General features: G+C 44.0%; 1 protein-coding gene and 1 long non-coding RNA gene across 2 annotated transcripts; one reads left to right on the plus strand and one right to left on the minus strand.

Moving 5' to 3' along the window:
- The first annotated feature begins 9,872 nt into the window (after positions 1-9,872).
- FABP3 (fatty acid binding protein 3) lies at positions 9,873-22,736 on the plus strand. The gene is made up of 4 exons (XM_014060047.2): positions 9,873-10,068; positions 17,411-17,583; positions 21,449-21,550; positions 22,435-22,736. The coding sequence occupies exons 1-4, from the start codon at positions 9,996-9,998 to the stop codon at positions 22,486-22,488; spliced, it is 402 nt and encodes a 133-aa protein (XP_013915522.1). The 5' UTR covers positions 9,873-9,995; the 3' UTR covers positions 22,489-22,736.
- LOC106543942 (uncharacterized) lies at positions 16,287-21,195 on the minus strand. The gene is made up of 3 exons (XR_001313189.2): positions 21,148-21,195; positions 17,641-17,718; positions 16,287-16,701 (listed from the first exon to the last, which is right to left on the minus strand). It is a non-coding gene; the product is annotated as an uncharacterized LOC106543942 (long non-coding RNA).
- Positions 22,737-24,447: the final 1,711 nt, after the last annotated feature.

The following is a 24,447-nucleotide window of genomic DNA, read 5'->3' on the forward strand; positions in this document are numbered from 1 at the left end:
AAAAATCACATTAAGGCAGGATATATTTAATATGTTCCATTCATAATAGAAAATAAACGGGGTGGTGGAATCCTGAAAAGTCAACTGTGTGTTCAAAAATACAACGTAATTTTTGGGGGAGGAAGGGAAATGCATATTTGCCCATTTTTCTGGAGTGAAAAACTATGTCTAGTGAGGATCTGTTTGTGCAAAACTCATTAAATTTCTACCATGGAGACCACCATTCGCTCTTCCTGTCTCACTTGCAGTATGAATCTTTCGCACAAGGCAAAAACTCCTTTTTTTGAGGGCACATCTTTTCATTATTGGAAGTACTTTTACTACAAATTGAGGGTGAAGTGTTGCTTGGCTCAATCTGAGTGATTTTCTGCAGCATTTTTTTTTCTTTTGGATATATATTCCAACCCCCATGGCCCAGCGCTCCCCAGAACTTGCCATGTGGCTCAGTGGCTAAGATGCTGAGTTTGTCGATCAGAAAGGCAGTTCGGCGGTTCGAATCCCTAGCACCGCGTAACGGAGTGAGCTCCCATTACTCTTCCCAGCTTCTGCCAACCTAGCAGCTCAAAAGCAGGTAAACATGCAAGTAGGAAAATAGGAGCCACCTTTGGTGGGAAGGTAACAGCGTTCCGTGTGCCTTCAGCATTTAGTCATGCCGGCCACATGACCACCGAGAATATCTTTGGACAGCGCTGGCTCTTTGGCTTTGAAACGGATATGAGCACCGCCCCCTAGAGTTGGGAACGACTAGCACAGATGTGCGAGGGGAAACTTTACCTTTTACTTCCCTTCAGGCAGTTTCTCCTTCTGTTGATGGGCCTCAGCAGCCTACCTGAAGTGGTTCTTGGTCACACAAGGCATTTGTTCTTGAGGCAGCTTCAGAGAATGCTCTTCCAGCCTCAGAAAATCACCCCAAAATACATCCCCATTTCCTCATGATTTTTGGAGGCTCTGCAGGCTCCACAATTTCTGGTGGCCACAAGAAAAAATACCCAATTTTTTTGTGCAGCCTCTGAAAAAGAGTCATTGACTAAGATGGGCCATCATGGAGAATGAATGAATGAATGAATGAATGAATGAATGAATGAATGAATGAAAACACACAAGAACAGGGTGTGCTTTCAAGGGCAGTTGCTGTTAAGTTGTTGGCGAATGCTGACATGCACTCAAAATATTGTGGCATGTCACCTTTGGCACGCATGTCATAGATTCTCAATCACTGATCTAAGGTTTCTTTATTTTTTTTTCCAAACAGCTGAGTACAGAAATATGATGACACGACCTAACCAATAGGTGGTGCTGCTCCTCAAATACTTTCCAATGACTTTGACAAAAGTGAACAACCTTGGTTTGCTTTCCTTGACAAAAAGAAAACGTTTAGATTTTTACTATTTCGGATTGGCTGTATTTAATATTGATTTCACTCTGCCATCACTTAAGACTGTTAATTTGCAAGGTATGGGTGGACTGCAATTCTCATAATTTCTGGTTAACGTACGCTTGCATCCTTTTAAATAAAATTTCATTCCATTACATCAGGGTGGGGTCAAACTCGATTTCATTGAGGGCCGCATCAGGGTTGTGTTTGACCTGGTGGGGGGAGGGCAGTGGGCGAGGGTTCCACCACAAAACCGCGGTCGACTAAAGCGCGCTCGACGAAACCGCGTACCTGACGTCATCACAGCGCGACGAAAAAAGCACGCTGTGAGCGGTAAAGCTAAAATTAACGCGTAAACTTAAACCTAACCCCCCAAAACCTAACCCTAAACCTAACTCTAAACCTAACCCTTAACCTAACCCTAAACCTAACCCTAAACCTAACCCTTAACCTAACGCTAAACCTAACGCTAACCCTTAACCTAACCCTAAACCTAACCCTAAACCTAACCCTTAACCTAACGCTAAACCTAACGCTAACCCTTAACCTAACCCTAAACCTAACCCTAACCCTAAACCTTAACCTAACGCTAAACCTAACCCTAAACCTAAACCTTAACCTAACGCTAAACCTAACGCTAACCCTTAACCTAACCCTAAACCTAACCCTAAACCTAACCCTTAACCTAACCCTAACCCTAACCCTAACCCTAACCCTAACCCTTACCTTTACGTGAATCGGCTTGCTTTAAAAGCGCTTTTTAAAGCGCCCTTTTTTCTCCACGGTCGTTGTTGTCGCGCTGCTGATGACGTCAGGTACGCGCTTTAATCGGGCGCGCTTTAGTGGACCGTGGTTTTGTCATGCCACGGTGGGCGAGGTGAGTGTGGGTGTGACCAGTTCACTCATGTCAGAGGGGTGGCCCAAGTGCACTGCCAGCTAAACAGGCTTTGGAGCTCCATTTTTGGCTGCGAAGGCCTCCTGCAACCCTCTTCTAGTGAAAAACTAAGAGCCGAGGTGGCGCAGTGGTTAAATGCAGCACTGCAGGCTACTTCAGCTGACTGCAGTTCAGCAGTTCGGCGGTTCAAATCTCACCGGCTCAGGGTTGACTCAGCCTTCCATCCTTCCGAGGTGGGTAAAAATGAGGACCCGGATTGTTGTTGGGGGCAATATGCTGACTCTGTAAACCGCTTAGAGAGGGCTGGAAGCCCTATGAAGCGGTATATAAGTCTAACTGCTATTGCTATAAAAAGGAGCTTGGGAGGGCCATGTGCGGCAAGGGTGGGTTGCTCCCAGATCGGCCCAGATTGGGCGAACTGGTAGTGGCGGAGAGGGGAGGCTCCGCCCACCCACCCGGACGCTTATGAGCATGTGCAGAAGCATCACATGCACATGAGCAAACTGGTAGCCCCGGAATTTGAAACCCACCTCTGGTGTGCTCCGTTTTCACTGGCAGAGGCACCAGCCCTTTGCTTTTTCCAGGGTGGCCCCACAGGGCAGATCTAAGCACCCCATGGGCCTGATCCAGCCCCTGGGCCTTGAGTTTGACACTCCTGCATTAGATAAAGGGGACTGGGTTCAGGTCACACACTAAACCATATCCTATGTTTTGTATGCTGCATAATCTAGGTTTACCCGATATACTAAGCCAAGACTGTAATTAATAACGAAGGATATTATGTGAATAGGGCCTAGTGGAAAGTATGAGCTCATCTGCTGACTGTAACTGCGCAACAAATTAAGCCAAAATGTCTAGCACGCCTTTTCCTCTTGTTCCAACCTTTTTTAAGCAAAGCTCTTAGAGGTTTTTCCCCACTGAGCTTTAATGCTCTCTATTTATCCTTGAACCAGCAGAAACGTAGACCAGCATAACATTTCTTGTTGCTCATTCTGTCTCCATGGCTACTGTTTTGAGTCCAGACAATCACCTGCGTTCCCTTTCAGGTAAAAGGTAACCAAGCCTAATTGGTTTAACCCGCAATTTGTGGCTGCCCTTGGAAGAAGGGTAGTTAGGATGTGGGAGGGGATACTGTGACATCGATATAGCTAAGGGTGACTTATTTATATCCTGCCTGTATTATTTTTATGAACAGCACAAGGCAGCAAATATACTTAATACTCCTTCCTCTTTTTATTTTCCCTCCAGTGGGGGGTTGCAGGCGGTACACCCCAGTACAGGCATACCGGAGCCTGCCCGGAACACCTGGTACCGTTCCGGGAAGGTGCTCCAGAGGGCCCATCCGCCCGCCCGAGCTCCTTACCTATCCTTTAAAGCATTCAGCACTTCTGTGCATGTGCATGGCGTGAACAGCACCTGCGCGATGCTCCGCCGAGTTGCTGGAAGCTTGCGAAAGCATCACCGGCAGGTACAACGCCTGCGCGCAGTTGGATCCGGAACCCACCACGGATGGCAACCTACGCCAGTGATGGCTAACCTTTTTGGCACCGAGTGCTGAAAAGGGAGCATTTCGCATGTGTGTGCTCGTCTAGGCCGCGACCAGGAAGAGGACTTGCCCAGGGGGTATGCGCATGCTGTATGTCATGAAAAATATATATTGCCTTTCAAAAATACAAAGTGGTCATCAAAAGCATTCTAGATCCTACCTTTGTAATCTCCTAACAAGATATGCTTTCTTGCATGCCAAGGATGGAGATCAGTGTAATGTCTAAACACTTAAAAGAGAATAAATGTGTGCATTCAAATTCTAGTTTGCAGAATGACATGCTGGGTATCTGTGACTTATTCTCCACTACAATGATTCAGACACAGGAACTATGAGCGCTTGCATGCAGGCCGGCTGGCATGCATTCTGGTTAGCTGGCCGGAAGCGCATGCTCACCGTGGAATACGGAAGACCAGCTCTTCTGGTTTCCGGCACTGGCACATGCACAGAGGCCAGCTGATCGGCACATGCGTATGTGCACCAGAAACCCAGAAGAGGAACAGCCGATGCTGCGTACACCAGGTGACATGGCTCCACATGACACTTCAGGCAGGTGTGCCATAAGTTCGCCATCACGGACCTACCCTATGAGGAGTAGTGGGCTGAAAGTGTCTGGCCCAAGTCACCCATCTGATTTCATGCCTAAAACGGGACTAGAACTCACAACCTCCAGGTTTCTAGACTGATACCTTGAATGACTTTACTGTAACAAACTCCTGGGCTGGGGATAAGATGAAGACCTGACACCCAGATGCAGAAGGAAAAAATTGCCACTCTAGTTAAGTGAAAATGATAATATGGCCTTAAGCTTTCTGGGCCATTGTTACTGAAGTGGCCAGTGGATGGCAATTGTAAGCAAAGCTTCCATAAAACCATTTTGGGGGGGGGGGGATTTGAGTGACACTGCTTTGTTTGCTTCAGAGTTGCAGCATTGCTGAGGGTTGCTTGCACACACAAAAATTGTTTTTTTGGCTGTGATATAAAAAAGATACTGAGACTCTAGAAAGAGTGCAGAGAAGAGCAATAAAGATGATTAGGCGACTGAAGGCTAAAACATATAAAGAACGGTTACTGAAACTGGGTATGTCTAGTCTGATGAAAAGAAGGACTAAGGGAGACATGATTACAGTCTTCCAATACCTCAGGGGCTGCCACAAAGAAGAGGGAGTCAAACTATTCTTCAAATCACCTGAGGGCAGGATAAGAAGCAATGGGTGGAAACTAATCAAGGAGAGAAGAAACCTAGAGCTAAGAAGAAATTTCCTAACAGAACAATTAATCAATGGAACAATTTGCCTCCAGAAGTTGTGAATGCTCCAACACTGGAAGTTTTTAACAAGAGATTAGACAACCATTTGTCTGAAGTGGTGTAGGGTTTCCTGTCTGAGCAGGGGGTTGGACTGGAAGACCTCCAAAGTCCCTTCCAACTCTGTTATTCTATTCTAAAAATTAAGATATTTTTTTGCTTGACTTTAAGTCTAGAAACCTGGTCTCTGAATATGTAGAGATAACAGCTGCAATCTCTTTGCTAGTAAATGTGCCTGCCTGGGAAGCAGCATACGGTTTGTTAAAGAGCAACAGGTGAGGTGGAATGTAAGCTATCACCTCATGTGTGCTCATTAACCCATTGCAGAGGCTTAACATTTAAACAGACATCCAAGGAATATTAAACCACAACCTGGCTTTTTTCAATGAGGTGTTGTAACCCAAAGGCCTTCTGAGTCTTCCCCCCACCCTCTCCAATTACCATGTTCACTGCTGCTCAAACTAATGTTCGGCCAGCAAAAGTGTGTAATCAGCTTGTTCAGTTGAGATGTGTTAAAAAGTAACTATGCTGGAAGAAGCAGAAGTAGTTAAGGAGCCAGTGGGGAGGAAATGAAAAAAAATGGACTTGTGAACTCACTCCAGCCATTACAGGTTGGTTCCCCTTGGACGTGTGTTCCTGACTCTAGGGGGCAGTGCTCATCTCCGTTTCAAAGCCAAAGAGCCAATGCTGTCTGAAGACATCTCCGTGATCATGTGGCTGGCATAATTAAATGCCAAAGGCACGCAGAATGCTGTTACCTTCCCACCAAAGGTGGTTCCTATTTTCCTACTTGCATTTTTACATGCTTTCGAACTGCTAGCTTGGCAGAAGCTGGGACAAGTAACGGGAGCTCACTCCATTACACAGCACTAGGTATACGAACCACCGACCTTTCTGATCTACAAGCTCAGTGTCTTAGCCACTGAACCACCACATCCCTCCAGCCGTCACAGAAACCTTTCCCAAGGTGGCGTCCTCCAGACAGATTTCTCTCAATATTTCCTGCAACATCGCTGGGCTATTTGTTACGGCAGAGATTCTAGGGCAACACCTGTCTTTCCCAACAAGGTCACTTTGTACCACTGACCTCTCCTTGGGCTGCTTTCCCAGGATGGGCTCCAGGCCAGAGATGGTGCGAGAAGTCAGATGGCCTGTTCTAATTCCTTCCCCAGCAATGGCCTTTAAACTGTTCCACATTAACCAGCTGTAGAAAGATTTTTTTGTTGTTGTTCTTGGGACCCACATTCGTCTGACTCAGCATGCTGGTTTGCATTTAAAACTATACTTCTGCATTTGGAGTGTAAGCCTTAGCTGTACAGGATCAAGGTTTTATGGAGTCTCTTCTTTTTTTTATATATATAAATTATTTTTATTTTTTGTTACATGGACAACAATGGGAGAGGGAGAGGATGGAGAGAAAAAAAAGGGGGGGAGGGAAAACCCATCTTCACATACAATATGTCTTTTAATCACAGGTGCATCCCTACTAAGTTTATACATCCCGTATCTCTCTATTGTATATTTAATAAGCACCACAATAAGCTAGGGTTTAAAAAACAAAAAACAAGAAAATAAAACAAGGGAGAGAGGAAGAAAAAAAAAGGGTGGGGGAAGGGGGGGAGGCCAAAAAGGACAGAAAATAGGTTCAAGAAGGAAAGGGGAAAGAAAAAAAAGAGGGTGGGGGGAGGGGGGGAGGCCAAAAAGGACAAAAAAAGGTCTAAGAGGGAAAGGGAAAAAAACAAAAAACAAAAAGAAAAAGAAAAAGAAAAAAAACCATCATCACATGCAGCATGTCGTTTGATTACGGTTGTTTTAACATCTACATCTTCAAATAATGTTTACCATCTCAGATATTTCCTCTAATGTAACTAAAGGTCTCATTTTCCTTCTACCATATATATTCAGTTAACATTAGCATTGTTTGGAGTCTCTTCTTATGCAGGGAGGATGCCCTGAGTTTTCATGAAGCTGGAGTTGCTCTAAGTAATAGGGTTCTTTTTCTGCATTGTAGAAGAAAGCAAGAAATTTTGAACCAGTGTCCCAGTGGTGGGTTCCGGATCCCGTTCCAACCAGTACGGTTGGAACAGGCCCGGCGGCATCCACATGGATGTGTGCAGTGCGCGCATGCATCCTAGCACCTCTGTGAGCCTCTGCGACACTCCAGCTTCTCAGCGGAGCATCGCACAGATGCTGTATGTGCGCCTTGTGTAGAAGCGCCAAAGACTTAAAAGACTGGTGAGGAACTCGGGTGGGCCCTCCAGAGCACCGTACTGGAATGGTATCCGGTGCTCTGGGCAGGCTCCGGTACGCCCATACCGGGGCGTACCGCCTGCAACCCACCACTGCAGTGTCCTTTTAGTGAGCCCAGTAAGCAGTTCAGTCCAATAGTTGGTTCCACCACAAATCCGCGAAGCCCTTATCTGCGGAGACATAAGCGCGAAGACTAATTCGCGCCGTTCAAAGTGCTAAGGAAAAACGCGACCCTACCGCGATGACATAATCGCGGAGGGCAAATCTGCACATTTCCAAGCACTCAGTACCCTAAACCTAACCCTAAACCTAACCCTAAACCTAACCCTAAACCTAACCCTAACCCTAACCCTAACCCTAACCCTAACCCTAAAACAAACCCCTAAACCTAATCCTAACCCTTACCTTAATTGAAATCGGCTTTCTGCCGCGTCGCCATTTTAAAACGCCCTTCTGTTGCCGCACTGTTGTCGCGGCGGTGATGACGTCGCGGCTTTAGCGACGCGCTTATGTCTCCGCGGATAAGGGCTTCCCCATGGCACGCAATAGTTAGCTCCAGTTTTTCAAAGTAGAGAGTTCAATTAAACCAGATTGTCCCACCTGATGATGAGACAATATTCCATAACAGGCAAAGTAAGAATTCCTTATGAAGAAAACACTTAGAAGTTGGTTTGAATGTAAGCTGACTTTCTCCGCTGTCTATCAAGGAGGAAAAAAGTAGAATTTTGATTGTACCATGGTCACCACCATTTTACTTTTCTGACCATACCCCGGTCAACTCAAGTAAATGTTTAGGGTCAGCCACATTCTAAGCTGGTCTTGGCAAACCTTTTCAGCACTGAGTGTAAGTTTTTGCAAGTTTGCAAGTTGAATAACATTTATATGCTGCCCAATCCCGTAGGACTCCAAGTGGCTTACAGTACAGAAATAAATAAATAAAAATACAGAGAAAAAAAGATAGATTTAAAACAAGATAAGAGTGCCAAAACAGGAGTGCATGAGTGGGTGCCCAAAACCGGAAGAGCAGGCGCTCGGTGCACATGCATATGGCGGGAAGATGATCTTCCGGTTTCCAGTGTGTGTGTGTGCAACGACCATTTGGCCTTCCAGTTTTTGGCACACATGCTCGTGCAAAGACCAGGTGGCCAGTGTGCCTGTGCATGCCAGAGACTGGAAGAGCAGCTACCCAGTGCATATGTGCTTGCTGGGAACATGATCTTCTGGTTTCTGGCATGCACATGCTCACTGGCCACCTGGTCTTTGCGTGCACATATGTGCCAGAAACCGGAAGACCAGGTGGCTGGTGTGCATCCGTGTGCCAGAAACCAGAAGGCCATCTTCCCGGCATGCGCATGGTGAAGACCAGCTAGCCGGCACGCCAGAACTCGCAAGAGCAATGGCCAACGGCTCATGTGCCCAGAGAGATGACTCTGCATGCCACTTCCGACACGCGTGCCATAGGTTTGCCATCATGGTTCTAAGCATTAAGCCATCCGAAGTGCATCTAAGGTGACTTTGTTTGGTGGGGAGAATATAATGTTTGTTGAAACAAGATAAAAAACAAATATAAAGCCAAAAGGTAAAAAAAGCAAAAATATGCCAGAAAAGTAGAAAAAGATACAAAGCAGCTTTCCAAAAGTCTTCACCGCAGTTTTAAATACGAAGACATTTTTAACCATCTCTCCTTAAATCACTCTCGAAAGTTGCACCCTATTACTTTTCTTTCTGTATAATCTCTCCTGTGGAGACATGCGAACCATAAGTCCCAAATTCTTTTTTTTTTTTTTTTTTTTTTTTGCTTCCGCAAAACCTCTTAAGTGGCTTCCAGTTACCAATAAAGCGTAAAACTGCCGCGGGCGCCTCTGGAGGTTACCACGAGGCATGGGGCATTCTGCCAGCAGATCCCACCTCCGTTGCTGTTAAAAGTCAACCTGGGTAAAGATCAAAGCCAGTTTACCTGTGAAGCTTAAGCTTACCCTCCCTCCGCAGAGCGGCGTGCTTCGTTCTTCAATTAGAAGCAGTCAGACCGCGCCAGGGGAAGGGAAACTGGGGGCCCTCCAGATTTCACCGCCCAGTTCCCCCAAACCAGCATAGCCATAAACTCTGCTATTTCTCTGCATGGCCTCCCCCTCTCCTTCCCTCCATCACACACACCCTAGTCCCCGGGCCTCCCCCCCCCCTCTGAATCCTAGCCTGTCCTGCAGCCGCTGGCAGGCCGGATTGCGCTGGCGAGCTTCTGAAACAAAACCCCAAAAAGACACGATTAGAGAGGCGCGGGCGCGGCTTTGCCGAGGGCAGCACAGCAAACGATCCTCGCAAAGGCGCCCGGCGGGCTTGGCAAAGAGCGAGCGATCCCATCCCGGCGCTAGGCGAGAGCAATGCGACAGATTCCCACATCCTTCTATTTAAAGAGACCCACCTCGCGAGGAGGAGGAGGGCGCCGGCCGGTGGGAGGGGTAGAGGAGGTGGAGGAGGAGGTGGAGGAGGAGGAAGAAATAAAAGGCGAGCCCCGTCGGAAAGCGGGCGCGACAGCCAGAGAGGGAGAGCGCGTGTTTGCTGAGCCGGCCGCTGTTGCATTTCGGAGGAGAGACCGAGGGGGAAAAAAGCAATTTTCAGGCTAGCCATGGCGGAGGCGTTTGTCGGAGTCTGGAAACTGGTGGACAGCGCTTATTTCGACGACTATATGAAATCTCTCGGTACAGTAAGGAGGGCAGAGATTTGGGGCGGGGGGCTTGGAGAATAAAGGTTGAATTGGCTGACGGGCAGGGGCGACGCCTCGACCGCGGCGGGCTACATGTTTTTGCTCGTGCCGCGGTGTGGTTGGGGTTAGGTTTCCACGGGGAAGCGGTCTTTCTCCATCGTGGCATTTTTAAAAAAAAAAGATGTATGTGGTTTGGAAATAGGGGGCCTGGGTCTCCCACTTCGGGTCCCCCACCTGTGCCTTCGAAGCACGTCTCATCAGGCTGGTAATTATTTTATTAATTAGGGGAATGGTCTCGCTCGACAGTCTCCCAGGGGAGGGGCAAGTTCCAATGGTAGAAATAGAATTCTTTATTGGCCATGGGTGGTTGGACGCACAAGGAATTTGTCTTTGGTGCGTATGCTCTTAGTGTGCATAAAAGGAAAAAATGTATATTCGTCAAGAATCCTATATTTTGTAATTTAATGATAGTCATAGGATACAAATAAGCAATAAGCAATCAGGAAACAATATCAATATACATAGTAAGGATACAAGCAATAAAGTTACAGCCCTGAAGTCATAAGTGGGAGGAGATGGGTGATAGGAAGGATGAGAAGACTGATAGTAATAGTAATGCAGCCTTAGTTAATGGTTCGACAGTGGTGAGGGGAGTATTTGTTTAGCAGAGGGGTGGCGTTCGGGGGGGAAAAAACTGTTCTGGTGTCTAATTGTTTGGGTGCGCAGTGCCCTATAGCCTCATTTTGAGGGTAGGAGTTGAAATAATTTATATCCAGGATGCGAGGGGTCTGTCAATATGTTCACAGCCCTCCTTTTGATTCGTGCAGGATACAGGTCCTCAGTGGAAGGCAGGTTGGCAGTAATTGTTTTGTCTGCAGTTCTGATTATCCTCTTGCTAACCCAATGAATTGGGATGACTGTAATTCATACAAATGATAGACAGATGCTCCTTTGTGTCGGTGGCAACATAGAAGTCAAACCCACAAAGGGCTACTGCAAAAGCCCGGTCCTGAGGAGCCATGAGAATGGGGAGCCACCTGGTAAGGGGAGCAGACTGGCCCAGAGAAGGAGAGCCCCCACCAGCAAGTTCCTTCCTACCACCTTTCAAAATTGGGAGAGGGACCTTCAGTAGGTGCTCTGGCCACCTAGACTGATAATTTAGAGGTGATAATTATCCAGGACCTGTAGTTGCACTTACACAATGCAACGGCTGCGGTGTAACGTGGTAGTAACGAACCTGAGCAGCCGGCCCTGGGTCAGATGTATGCTGCTCCTGCCCCTCCCTCCATTTCAAATTGTTCCAGTGTGGTCTTCAAGGTAAATGAGACTGAAAAACTATGTCATATGACATGTGGAATGAGTGACTGTCCTTGGGAGTCATTTGAAGCATGTGGATACAAAGCAAATGACACCTTGAGATTTTTTTTTTCCATTGCTCAGAGATAAAGCAGCAAAGAGATATGTTTGCAAGGGTTGGGATTTTAGGGCTGAGCATTACCCGAGCTACTCCTTGTGTAAACTCATTTGCTGTGTGGGAGATTTAATCGGAATTCTCTTTTGGGCCGGCCAGGCGCCTGGCCATCTTTGTTTTCCGTCTCTCTCTCTCTCTCCCCAACCCATTTGGCATCTGGTAGCAATTTCTGCAAGAGGGAGAGTGTAGCAGCGTGTATTTCACTGAATGAGAGGGTGTGTAGAGGTGGGGTGATTGTTCATGTGATATGTCCTTTTCTGCCAGAAGCTGCTCTGATAGGACAAGGCTCTGCTAAGGCTCTCATGAGTAAACCTAGAACCCTGGAGGGCTTTCCTGCAACTTAAGGGCTTTAAGGAACGGATGCACTCAATGTTTGTGTGTGTTGTAAGGGGAGAAGGTGTGGGGCTATTGGCTCATTCAGCTGGCTGGTATAAAACTGGGCTGTTTTACAAACTCTCCCCCCTCCACTCCTTTCTGGGCCTGATTCTGCAAGAACAAGACTTCTCTGACCTCTTAACTCCTATGTAGGCTTGGCTTTAAGTCGACTTTGCACAGCTCTTGCCTAGCTTCGTTGGGTGCGGTTGTTAATTACTTTTGCAGATAGCAGGGCTTAAAATTCTGGCGTCCCCCCCCCACACACATTTCTTGTGTGCTGAGTAAGGAAGGGTCATTAACCAGGTGGATTCCCACTGTGGTTAGCAGGCCTTTGTTTCTGCCCAAAACAAAGATAGGATGATTGCAGAGGAAACATTTGCATTCATCTCCCAATTCTCTATATATTACATGTGTATCCTGTCTTTTATTCAGAAGCCCCAGAGAGGAAGCCCAGCGGTTCTTAATTTTAATTTTCCCTGATGAAACTTCTGGGGAAGTGGGTGGGGCAGGGAGAGTGATTGGTCAAAAGACCCTCAGGGACCGTCTGTGGCTGGAGGTGGAGTAGAAAGTGAGTCATCTTGACCACTCTTTCTTTTTTTAAAAGGCCCTTGACTTTTAATGCTTAGTAACTATTTGACGTTAGTAACTATTTGACGTTAGGAGAGACTTCCCCAGGGCTATCACTGAAGTTCTGATATCAAGACTCCCTCCTTGGGGGTTATGAAATTGCGTTTTAGGTGCTCTACAACTGAGTGCATAGGGATGCAGTGGCTAAGACGCGGAGCTTGTCGATCAGAAAGGTTGGCAGTTTGGTGGTTCGAATCCCTGGTGCTGCATAACGGATTGAGCTCCCGTTACTTGTCCCAGCTTCTGCCAAGCTAGCAGTTCGAAAGCATGTAAACATGCAAGTAGAAAAATAGGAACCACCTTTGGTGGGAAGGTAACAGCATTCTGGGCGCCTTTGGCGTTTAGTCATGCCGGCCACATGACCACGGAGAAGTCTTTAGACAGCGCTGACTCTTCGGCTTCGAAATGATGATGAGCATTGCCCCCTAGAGTCAGGAACAACTAGCACATATGTGCAAGGGGAACCTTTACCTTTACAACTGAGTGCATTTATAGCCAATTGCAGTATCTTGTGGTCATAACTTATTGGTCCTAAGTTGAGGACCATCTGTAATTATTGAAACATAAATCTTACCACTCTACTTTGAGTAGTTCCATTAGCGCCCCCCCCCCCTCCTAGTTAACTCATGTAAGGTTCTGCATTTACACGGAGAGGGGAGAAGCTTTTAGCTGATTATGTGTATTTTAAAAAATTTAAAAGAAATAGGAAAGCAAACCTACTGCCATAATATAACAGGATTTTTCCATTAAATTCTGCTGAGTGGAACCCTAGGCATTTGCCAGAAATTGCCAGGGTTAGAGTAGAGTTCATGAAGGCAGGAATGAGAATGATTTATAACGGGGAGGTATTTGCAACCTATCTGCATCTTCAAGGGAAATGCTGGCTATTTGTCAGGATTTTTATGGCAGTTTTCATTCCTTTGACTCTCTTCAAACCACCTTGAAGCTAAAGCTTTAAAGGGAAAGTTTACTTAGCAGCTACACCATTATATAGGTAGCACAATAATAATAATAAAAAAAGAATTCCTAGATGCAGTGATGAGGAAGCATATGCCCTTTATTTTTTATGAATCAAAACAACCTTGATAAACTGTAGTTTAAACTGGGGGGGTGTAGAGAGCTTGCTTGAATCTGGGACTTTCTAGTTCTTGATTTCCAAGCAGTTCCAGTACCAATGTACAGTATGTGTCGAGCCAAAAGACAGTACAACAAAATCCAAATGTCAAACGGGTGTCAAACTGATGGCATCATGTTGTACTGTGACTTTTCCCCCCTTTGCTAAACCAGGGGTGGGTGTGGCCAGTGCGTGATGCATCCAGCCTGCGGGGCCGCGAGTTTGATACCCCTGCTTGATTTGCTTACATCTAGTAGAATCTTGCCAGACTAAAGCTGTAACCCTCTACTCAGATATATCCTGATAGATGCTAGTGTGTGACAACTATCTTGAATCTCTTCTCCCATCCAGCTTGGGCCTGCTCAGTCTCTTAACCTGTTCATTCTCTGGGAAAGCTCTGGGTGGCCAGCACTATCTCCACTGCTTCCCCAGGGGCACATTCCATCACAATATGCACCCAAACATTAAGAAAGGCACTCACAATTGATCTCATTGCAGACGATCAGCAAACGTCTTGAGTGAGTTGAGTGGAGCACTTTCTCCAACTGCTCAGTGCAGGGGAAAGAAGCAAAATTGGCGTTTCAGTCAGCATGCCTTCTCCCTACATTTGCAACCATGGAGATGGGTGTCTCTGCTGATAGTGCTTCAAAAGAAACGCCATTGTCTTTATAGTGTTTCCTTGCTATCAGCAACTAAGCCAGAAGTCCATATTTACATAGGCATAGTTTCAACACTCTTGAAGGTGAATCCTCTTAAATAAAGCTACACAGTCAAAGAAGCAAGGGGGTAGCAGGGAGGGGGGCAATCTGATGACTATTTGGAGGCCAGATATGGTGAGCCTGAATTAGCCCGTGACCCGTCAAAAGCGCGATCGACAAAATCGCGCCTTTGACGTCATCACAGCGCGACGAAAAAGATCGAAAAATTCAAATAAAAATTAATAAAAATTAAATTAAAGCAAGCCGATTCACATAAAGGTAAGGGTTAGGGTTAGGGTTAGGGTTAGGTTAAGGGTTAGGGTTAGCTTTAGAGCGTTAGCGTTAGCGTTAGGGTTAGGATAAGGGTTAGCGTTACGTTTTTCGTTACTTTAACGGTTAGGTTTAGGGTTAGGTTTAGGGTTAGGTTAAGAGTTAGGGTTAGGGTTAGGTTTAGGGTTAGGTTTGGGGGGGTTAGGGGAAGGTTTTAGCTTTATTTTTACATTTTTTCGATCTTTTTCATCGCGCTGTGATGACGTCACAGCGCGCTTTTGTCGAGCGCGATTTTGTCCTACGCGCTTTTGTGGTGGAACCGAATTAGCCAGAACCTGAAAAGAGGAGATAAGCCATCTTCCTTGGTGAACAATTTGTGTAGACTTTATATGCATACTTCCTTATCTTCAACAGTAAAAGGTGGTCTGGGTTTCCCTATCTGGTGCCTTCTCCAGATTATTGATCCCATTGCTCAAGAGCAGCTTTTGGGGAGGGCTATTGCTCAATGGCAGAGCATCTGCTCGCATGCCAAAGATTCCAGGTTCAGTCCTGAGGATCGCCAGGTACGGCTGTGGAAATCCTGTGCCAAACCATGGAAAGCTAGCATGATTAAGTCAGTGGTGCCAAAAATCAGACCGCACGGAGCAGCAGATGGGTGAGGCGAGTTACCATCTTTGGCTAAGCGGGTCTACAATCTGAGAACTGGAGTCTTAAGAGCCCCAGTTGGAGAAAGCTGGATTAAACGTAAACATTTTTTCTCGTGAGAAAGTTAGGGGAAGGGCAAGCTGCTACAAGCTGAACGGAATTATCTTTCTGAGCTCATTCTGTTCCCTCACTCACTCAAAAGCATTTGGATGTTCTTTTTGGCTTGAGGGGCAAAAAAAACGACATGAAGAAGACATGCTGGGACCTTCAGTGTATCACCTTGGGTCACTTAGTCCTCTATCAAAGGATCCTTTCCCTTCCAGAATTATTTTAAGCAGAGATGCAAGGGAATGACTCCGGGGCTTTGGGCCTGGAAAGCAAGTATCATTCTCCTTAGCTTCACTCCTTCGTTTAGTTCTCCAATTCTGTTGCCTAGGGAAACTCCAATTTTAATAACGAGAAGAAGAAAAAAACAAGCCAAGACGGTTTCTCCCTCTGATGAATGGAGACATCAGTCCTCTTCATGCTCACAGCTAGTGGCATCAAGCCGTCTTTCTGTGCTCATAACAAGCACAGGTCAAAGTAGCCAGAAGGGGAGACAGTGGAGATTTGAACTCTGATCTCCCCAGTTCTAGTCAGGCTCTTGAACAACTGCCCCTTGGTACTTAACGACCTAGAGAGGTTGGGGTACAAATGCAACTCTCGTGGGCAGTTGGAATACAGGACCGCCTCCTGCCATTTACCTCCCAACGACCAATAAGATCACACAGGTTGGGCCTCCTCTGGGTGCCGTCGACCGGACAATGCCGGCTGGCAGCTCCCCGAGGGAGGGCCTTCTCTGTAGCTGCACCGGCCTTGTGGAACGAGCTACCTGCAGAGATCCGGACCCTCACCACTCTCGCGGCCTTCCGTAAAGCAACCAAGACCTGGCTGTTCCAGAAGGCCTGGGGCTGTTGATTAATTTCCAGCCCCACTTGATGGATGTTGTATTGATTTTAATTCTGTATTTTTAAATGTTTTAAATGCTTTTACTTGTTGTGAGCCGCCCAGAGTCCCTAGGGAGTGGGCGGCATACAAATCCTATTAAAGTTTAAAGTTTATCTGTGATGGGTAGAGTCATGTACATGAGTTGGGCTGCTTTATAAATTGGATAAGGGAAAGATGAAAGGACAGCACATCATTTAATAAATAAATTAATTAAAAGGAGCATGGAAGAACAGCTGCTTCGTGCTGAATACGTCCATTAGATCAGGCAGCAAACTGCAGAAGGGCCAATCCACACCAGAGGAATGCTAAGTACTATAAAAGAGCCTTTGCATTCATCCAAGAGGCTCTCTAGATCACACATCTTGTTCAAAGAGCATATATCTGGCAATTATATATGCACACACAGACGGTTCTTTGAAGTCCTCTCCATTGACTGGTTCTCTGCCAGACCAAAAATAAAAATAAAAATGGCTTGGCAGCTGAAAAGCAGTTCACAGTCTTTTTGGGTGAACCCCTTTCTGCTGCCTGACAAAACCGCCATCTTTAGTTCAGCTCTGCTTGGATTCTGGTAAACAAAGGCTTTTTGCTTTTGAGAGAAGGAAATCTGTCCGCCGTGCCCCCCCCCCCCAGCTTTTCAGGATCTTTCAGTGTTGCTTCAAGACTGAAAAGCCTTTGACTTTATAGTTCCCTTACTGAAAAGTTAAAAGATGGGTATTGGCTGTTTTGCACATGCTAAGAGAATGGTTTCTTTTAAAATACAGCTGGATCATCTAAAACGGCAAATTTACCAGCCAAATACAAACAAACCATACCAGAGTTTAACATGTAACACTAATAATTATGGCTTAGTACAATATATGAGTCCAACTCCTACATTCTACAATTATTATTTATAGTTTAGTCAAATTATAGTTAACAATATCATGACTGGGTGTGATACATGAAGCCAACTATTACAGAAAGATCTTCTAGGGGCTAGGCAAACCAGTTTGATTCTATAATATATATATATTATAGAATAGGAAGGGACACTTTAATCTAAAGTAGAATTGAGCAATCTCTGATTAATTTGCAGTAGCTAACAATGTTTTCCATGTTTTAGGCTGTAAATATTTTTTTTAAATTTTGGCCTCTTTTTCCTTTTTTGTAGGTGTGAGCTTTGCCACAAGACAAATTGCTAATTTGACCAAACCTACCACCATTATTGAGGTGAACGGTGATACAATTACCATCAAAACCCAGAGCACTTTCAAGAATACGGAGATCATTTGCAAAGTGGGAGAAGAATTTGATGAGACAACAGCAGATGGCAGGAATGTGAAGGTAAAGACCTGATCACTACGATTTGAGCAGTGATCTTGGCCATTAGCATCTACTCACCAATTGGAGGGTTTCTTGGTCCATCAAAATTAGCACTGACAGCTCCAATTAGTGTCTACTGTTGCCTTGTTTTGCTGGCTATTTAAAAAAAAAGGGGGGGGGTTAATTACAAAAAAGTTAACTGATTGCTTAATTTCTCATATGGAATATTGCCACACCTACATGAGAAATGTGGTTCTATATACTAAATTAATTCCCTCTCCCACAGCACCTCAAGACAGCTCACAAATATTTTAGAATACCATGCAGTATAAGCCAATAAATTTAAAAGATCCTTGCTCCTGGGGAGGAAAGCTATGGGAAATCTAGACAGCATACTAAAAAGCAGAGACATAACCTTGCCAACAAAAGTGTGTATAATCAAGGCTATGGTTTTCCCAGTTGCAAAGGATGGCTGTGAAGGTTGCACCATAAGAAAGGCTGAGTGCCACAGAATTGAGGCCTTTGAACTCTGGTGCTGGAGAAGACTCCTGCTAGTGCCTTGGACTGCAAGGCGATCCAACTGATCAGTCCTAGAGATCAACCCTGACTGCTTTTTAGAAGGGCAGATCCTGAAGATGAAACTCAAATACTTTGGCCACCTAATGAGAAGGAAGGGCTCCCTGGAGAAGACCCTAATGCTGGAAAAGATTGAGGGCAAAAGAAGAAAGGGACGACAGAGAATGAGGTTGCTGGAGGGACTCACTGAAGCAGCAGGCATGAGCTTAAATTGACTCCAGAGGATGGTAGAGGACAGGAAGGCCTGGAGGAACATTGTCCATGGGGTTGCGATGGGTCAGACACTACTTCGCAACTAACAAACAACCCACAGCATCTCAAGACAGCTGACAAATAATTTAGAATACCATGCAGTCAATGGTATATATTTGTGTTTATCATATTGACATTATGTGCCTAAAATGTATAGTATGATTTTGGGGCAAAATAAGATCCTTGCTGATAGATGAAAATTATCATAGGGCAAATCTCTCTTGATATGAGCTTTCCCTAGATACAAGCTAAGAAAATTCTCCTTGGTTGTCCTTTGTCCATTTATCATCATGGGTCATTTTGGATATTATATTTCAGGTGTCCTGTCTTCTAGATTAAGACAGGACAACTGGAATATAGTATTCAAAAAGTATCCAAGATGATGGAAGATTGAACAGGGGAAATTTGTCCTCCTTGCTCTTAAAAGAAGGAGGTAAGCCAAATTCACGGAGGAACAATGCTTCTCCTTAGTGGTGAGTCTCTCTTTTTCTTATAGAAGTAACACATGGTAAAATCTCGTCCGCCACTATTTTCTTATGGCCCTCAGGTTGGCTGGTGCTAAACCTGAAAGTTTAGATAAACTTTTAGCTTGTTCAGAATTCCATTCAGCCTTTCTGAAATCTTACATAGATAGTTGTGAAGGTTTGCATTGTGTTGTGTAGTCAAGGTTTGCCTATAGGGCGTCTTTCTATTGATCTGTAGCTTCAAGGACATTCAAAGTGTGTCATATCTGTGGACACAGTCTGAAGTTGAAGCTCTTTGTATGTTTTATGTGAATGTCCCAGAGTATCAACCCACACTCCCTTCTTTGATTGGGAGTTTATTCCTAAATAAACATTGAAGCCGATCTTAACTTGGATACTTATTCATGAAACTGAACTCTTATCAGAACTTAGATAAAGTAAGCCCATTCATATGGCTTTCATCTTCCTGGTCCTTAAAAGGAATGTGTGCTCTTGGTTTTTGTTTAAGTAGTGATAAATGACACCCTGACAGAAAAAAAAACCTTGTGATGATTATTTTACTAGCTTAAAAGTGTACGCCCAGAGTTACCCTATGGTAAGATGGGTGGCCAATGAATTCAATAATACAATTCCAGTCCTGACTACTCCATAGCTATGACTTGACAGAAGAATCTTCCTTAGAGTTCAGCCTTGCCAGGATATTTAAAATTTAAAATTAGGACTGCAGGAAGCCATAAAGCTTCAGTTTTCAGTCTGCTTTGGCTATAGAACTTTACATGATAAGAAAATCAGACAATGGTTTCAAAGTAGTTATTTCTTTGGAGTAGTAGCCTTTTTACAATTAAATTGCATACAATTCCATTAGCTAGTATCATTCTTCTGAAAAGACACCTCTATCAAGGATTTGCTAAAGTACATTGTTATTTATTGTGATTACAAATTGCCAATAAATTAAAAATACAATTTAAGTGGTGAACAGCATGAGTATCAGTGGAAATATCTTGGTTCTTGGTGGACCTTCAGAGCAACTCCGGGAATTTGGCTAATAGCCAGCCAGAGAAAACCAGCTTACAGCAGTTTCTTAAACTTGGGAACATTAAGACATGTGGACATCAATTCTCAAAATTCCTCAGCTAGCTGTGGAATTCTGGGAGTTGAAGTCCACATGTGGAGTTTGAGAAACACTGTGTTGTGGGCCACCAGCAGAGCTGGCAGCAGATTCAGACAGTGAGGAGGTTGGGGAGGAAGATGAGCCAGTCCTGGAGTCTGGGGAAGACTCTGATGAGGGCTCTGTGTCGGAGGCAGAGAGGGGACCAGAGCAGTCTGGCAGTTACCAGTTGCCTTCTAAATCAGACATTAGTGAGGCAGATGAACAGCTGGAGCCTGTCCCCAGTGTGTGTATGTGCAGAGTTGCCAGATGAAGGGAACAAGTAAAGAACAGGGGTCGACTTGGGAGTAAGGCCACAGGTGGACGATGAATGACCCTCCCAGAGGAAATAAAAGGGGAGTGGAGTTTGCAGGAGACAATTAGTTTGCTTAATTGCCTTGTGACTCTCCGAGACTCATTGCCAAATGCCAAATGTAGATATCGGCCTGTCAGCTCTCCAAGACAGATGAGGTCTGTGACTGTAAGTCCTTCCTCGAAAGACTGCTGGATGTGAATGTGCAGAATTCACAGTAAAGTAATAGAGGGTTTTTTGTCAGGACAAGGAGTTTGTTTCATGCTCATGGGAAGCCTCGGTCAGAACACACTGATCTTAGTGTGACACTATAGAACAGGGGTGTCAAACTCACATTGTCATCTCGTGATATATTGGGACTTTTTTCCCCTTTCCTCCCTGCAGGCTGGGAGTTTGACAGCTTTGCTATAGAAGCATGATTCCCTGGGAGATGTGGCCTTAATATAAAATCCAATCAGGGATAATTCCAGTCCTCTAGCTTCCAAAAGGACCATGTACTCTGCAACGAAATTGCCATTAGCCATGAGTGGGAATAGTGGCTGGTGTGAAAAAGAATTTCTTGGCAGGATGATTGTAGGTAGAATTAGTTGTAGTGTTGTCTCATGAAAGCCTCCTCCAAATCCTTCAATTTCTTTAAGTATTCTTCACCTACTCATGGAAAATTTTACTTAGCTAATCTCTTTCTCTTGTGCATTGCTCAAGGATCTTCAGCAATCCCTTTGACGGTAATTACCCCATTTTCCTTTGATGCAAAAAGAGGAAGGATTAGGAAGCTATTGGGGTTGGGAAAGGTTTCTTAGATTTATCCATGATAGAAGAAAAAAAATATTTACCGTCCTTTCCAGAGGCTTAATTGTGATTCCAATCAGGAGGCTCTGTGGCTGTTATTTAAAAAAAATAGAGCAAACTAGTTATATAGCATTTCACATAACATGCAAAGTTATCTAATCTAATCTGGCCTTCTGCTTCGAAAGACTACTGTTATACCTGACTAATGCAAACACAAGCAGCAAAATGGGCAAGTCACAATTGTAAACTCAATTGCCTTTTAAAAATCTTGCATAATCCCTTTTTTCCATTCATAATCCCCAAGCTGTCTAGCTATGAAATGAGCATGATTGTTTCTTTCTACAGTCTATTGTGACACTAGATGGAGGGAAGCTTGTTCACATACAAAAATGGAATGACAAGGAGACCTCACTGGTTCGAGAAATAAAAGATGGCAAGCTGATTTTGGTAAGAGAACCAATACATTCCCTACCCCCCCATCCCGGCAACTGGTAACTTCTTTTGTGGGGAGAAGTTCACTTGGAAATTGTTGAGATGGAGTGATACCAAAGCACTTCTAGACAGTGAAAATTAACTAGTATTAATTGGGAAGTCTGAATGATTTCTTCTTTCAAATGAATGAACCATCAAAGGGAGCATAAAACCAAATAATGCAGCTTGCAGCATCCCTGGTTTAGTTACCTGGAAATATCTGATTTCCAGAAACTCATTGTGTGCAAAATGCTTCAAGTTCAAAACACGTGGTTTAGGATGAGAAGTGGATTATTTGGCCCATTTTAGTAAGTGCCTTGGCACCCTTTCGAAGTCTGGTGATTCAATCTGGGACTTTGGTGCTCAAAAAGTGTGTTTCAGATTTGAAAACATTTTCACAATCCTGCCAGAAATATCTTCAGCCTTGAAAAACACTTTTGAGCATAGAATTGATCAACTGCTGATTAACAGAATTGATCAATTCAACTCTTAGTTCTTTCCTCTGGGGAAGAGAATATAGACTTCTTGGACAAAAACTAGAGTAAATAATCTTAATGTTTAGGCCAAGTCTTTATTCTATTACAAAACGGTAGGGAACAATCCTTTATTCATAGAGAAATATAGCCATAGGGCTGACTTAACCCATTGTATCATACTTTGGTTTATTTTAATTCAATTTAATATGCAGGGCAAGTCTGGCTCATTTTTGGTTAGCAAAATAATGGTTAATGCCTTTGTAAATTTGGCAAAAACCAAGCCTGTAATAATTACAGCGCAGTAAGTGATAATGTTCTTTCCCATAGGCAGATTTTCCTTCAGCATTTCAGGATAATTGTCTTATGTATCATCTTCTCTTTCAGACTCTGACAATGGGTGATGTGGTCTGCACTCGTACCTACCAGAAAGATAACTAGAAAGTGTCTACCTCCTTCCTACTGTAATACTATTTTTCACTGCCAAATTGCTGATGTTTTTTTCTTTCTTTATGTTTTGTACACTTACTGGAATTTTGGAGACCTTTCAGTATCCAACTTGAGCTCTCTTCATAAGTGCCAGTCATCCTGACCTTTATGGAGTTTTGGGTGTGACCACACATTTTTACCATCGAAGAGATCTTTAAAAAAAACAGTAATAAAGTGAATCAATTGTTACAAAAAAAAAAGCCTAGTTGAGTTGACTATGCCTCATTTAAAATCCCACATTTTCATCAAAATTGAAGGTTAGTTTCTATTTATCTACCTGACAGAGGCAGTTACTATGTTCATGCTGTTGCATGTCTGAAGCACTTAGGAAACTTGAGTATACAAGTCTGAATTAGATCTCACTGCTGCCTGCTAGTAATTGGCAACCAAGCCACAGAATCTGCCATACAGAGGTGTGCTTGCCTTCAACAAAATTACCATATTTTTACCAGTTTGCGAGACAAAATATGTGTAAGACTGATATTGGATTAGACCTGTCCAATCTCATCCTTGTATTCTAGATCAGTCGGTTTTCCAAAACTACACATTCCATTGCTTATCAGTCAAGATTGTTTTTCCCATCACAAATATTACTAAAGATCTAGTACAAGATTAGTCAAGATTCTCCCAGCTAGTTTACAAATTGTCTCATCAGTCTGCTAGCTGTAGGGTGATTTGATAGACAGAGAACTACCTGTGTTATCTACAAGGCTGTTTGATATCAGAGTGGAATCTCTTGAAGATCTGAGTTATGAAATTCCTTTTCTAGTGTGGGATGTAATGCCTGTAATTTTAAACATTACATAGCATGCACAGACCCTGTTTTTAGATGTTGTTATAATGGCTAGGATAGTCCTGTATCTTTATTTGGCTTGTTTGTATATAAATTAGCCCTAGAAACATGAATATGGCTTATTTATCAATTCAGTTTTAGGGAGGCACAAAAATAGCCAGAATGGATCATATACGCAGCAGCAAGCAAACTGAAATCACTCAAACAAAAACCTCTGGGTCGAGTGAACAACTTTTAAAGTACACAGACAGGTTGGGAAATATGTGCCACATGAGTTTTATTTTCTCCTGCTGTCAGCAACAGTATTTCCAAAGCACTACATGATTCCTGGGAGGGTTGTATCATTTTTGACCAAAATTTCTTGCTCTTTTGCTTAAGTCAGTTTCTAGAGATTCTCCAGTGTATGCATTTAGGGAGGAGCATATATTTCTCCTTTCAGCTACTTTAAATGAAGCACACTCAAACAATAGATGTCTTTGCAGACAGCACCATCTCCTAAAGCGGTATTTCTCAACCTCGGCAAATTTTAAGATCCGTGGACTTCAACTCTCAGAATTTCCCAAGCAGCATTCAGTTCTGGGAGTAGAAGTCCACGCATCTTAAAGTTGCAAAAGTTAAGAAACACGGTCCTAAAGCATTTTATCTGAGTGACCGGTTATCTCCAAGTATTTCCAATGAGTTTCTTATAGAGACAAATCATCAAATTTTATATAACAGAAAACCCTATTTGTTTCTGGTTGTGTCGATCTAAATTGCATTGGACACTTAAAACATTTTATACTTCTGGAGTATCAGTACGTGAGTCAAAAGTAAAGCAATGTACTTGATATCAGCACTACGACTACTGACATCAATGTTGTACCCTCCAGGAAGACAAGAATGCCAGTTATGTATTTTGAATTTATGTCACCAGCTAAGGGTACTTAAGCATTACATTAGTGTTGCATTTCTACATCTACGAAGTTAGCTACAGCTCAACAACCTAGGCTTTTGAATAAAAATGTTGTCAAGTCCTTTGGGCTGCCATGGACTAATGCAACTCTCTTGCTACAGTTTCTACACTGGATAAACAAGAGGCTTGTTCCAAATGTTAGGATAACTTAAACAGAAGATATCCA

The sequence above is a fragment of the Thamnophis sirtalis genome, unplaced genomic scaffold (genome assembly GCF_051295495.1).
Source record: "Thamnophis sirtalis isolate CommonGarterSnake01/CBP01778 unplaced genomic scaffold, rThaSir2_p1.2 scaffold_13, whole genome shotgun sequence".
Taxonomy (NCBI): Eukaryota; Metazoa; Chordata; class Lepidosauria; order Squamata; family Natricidae; genus Thamnophis; species Thamnophis sirtalis.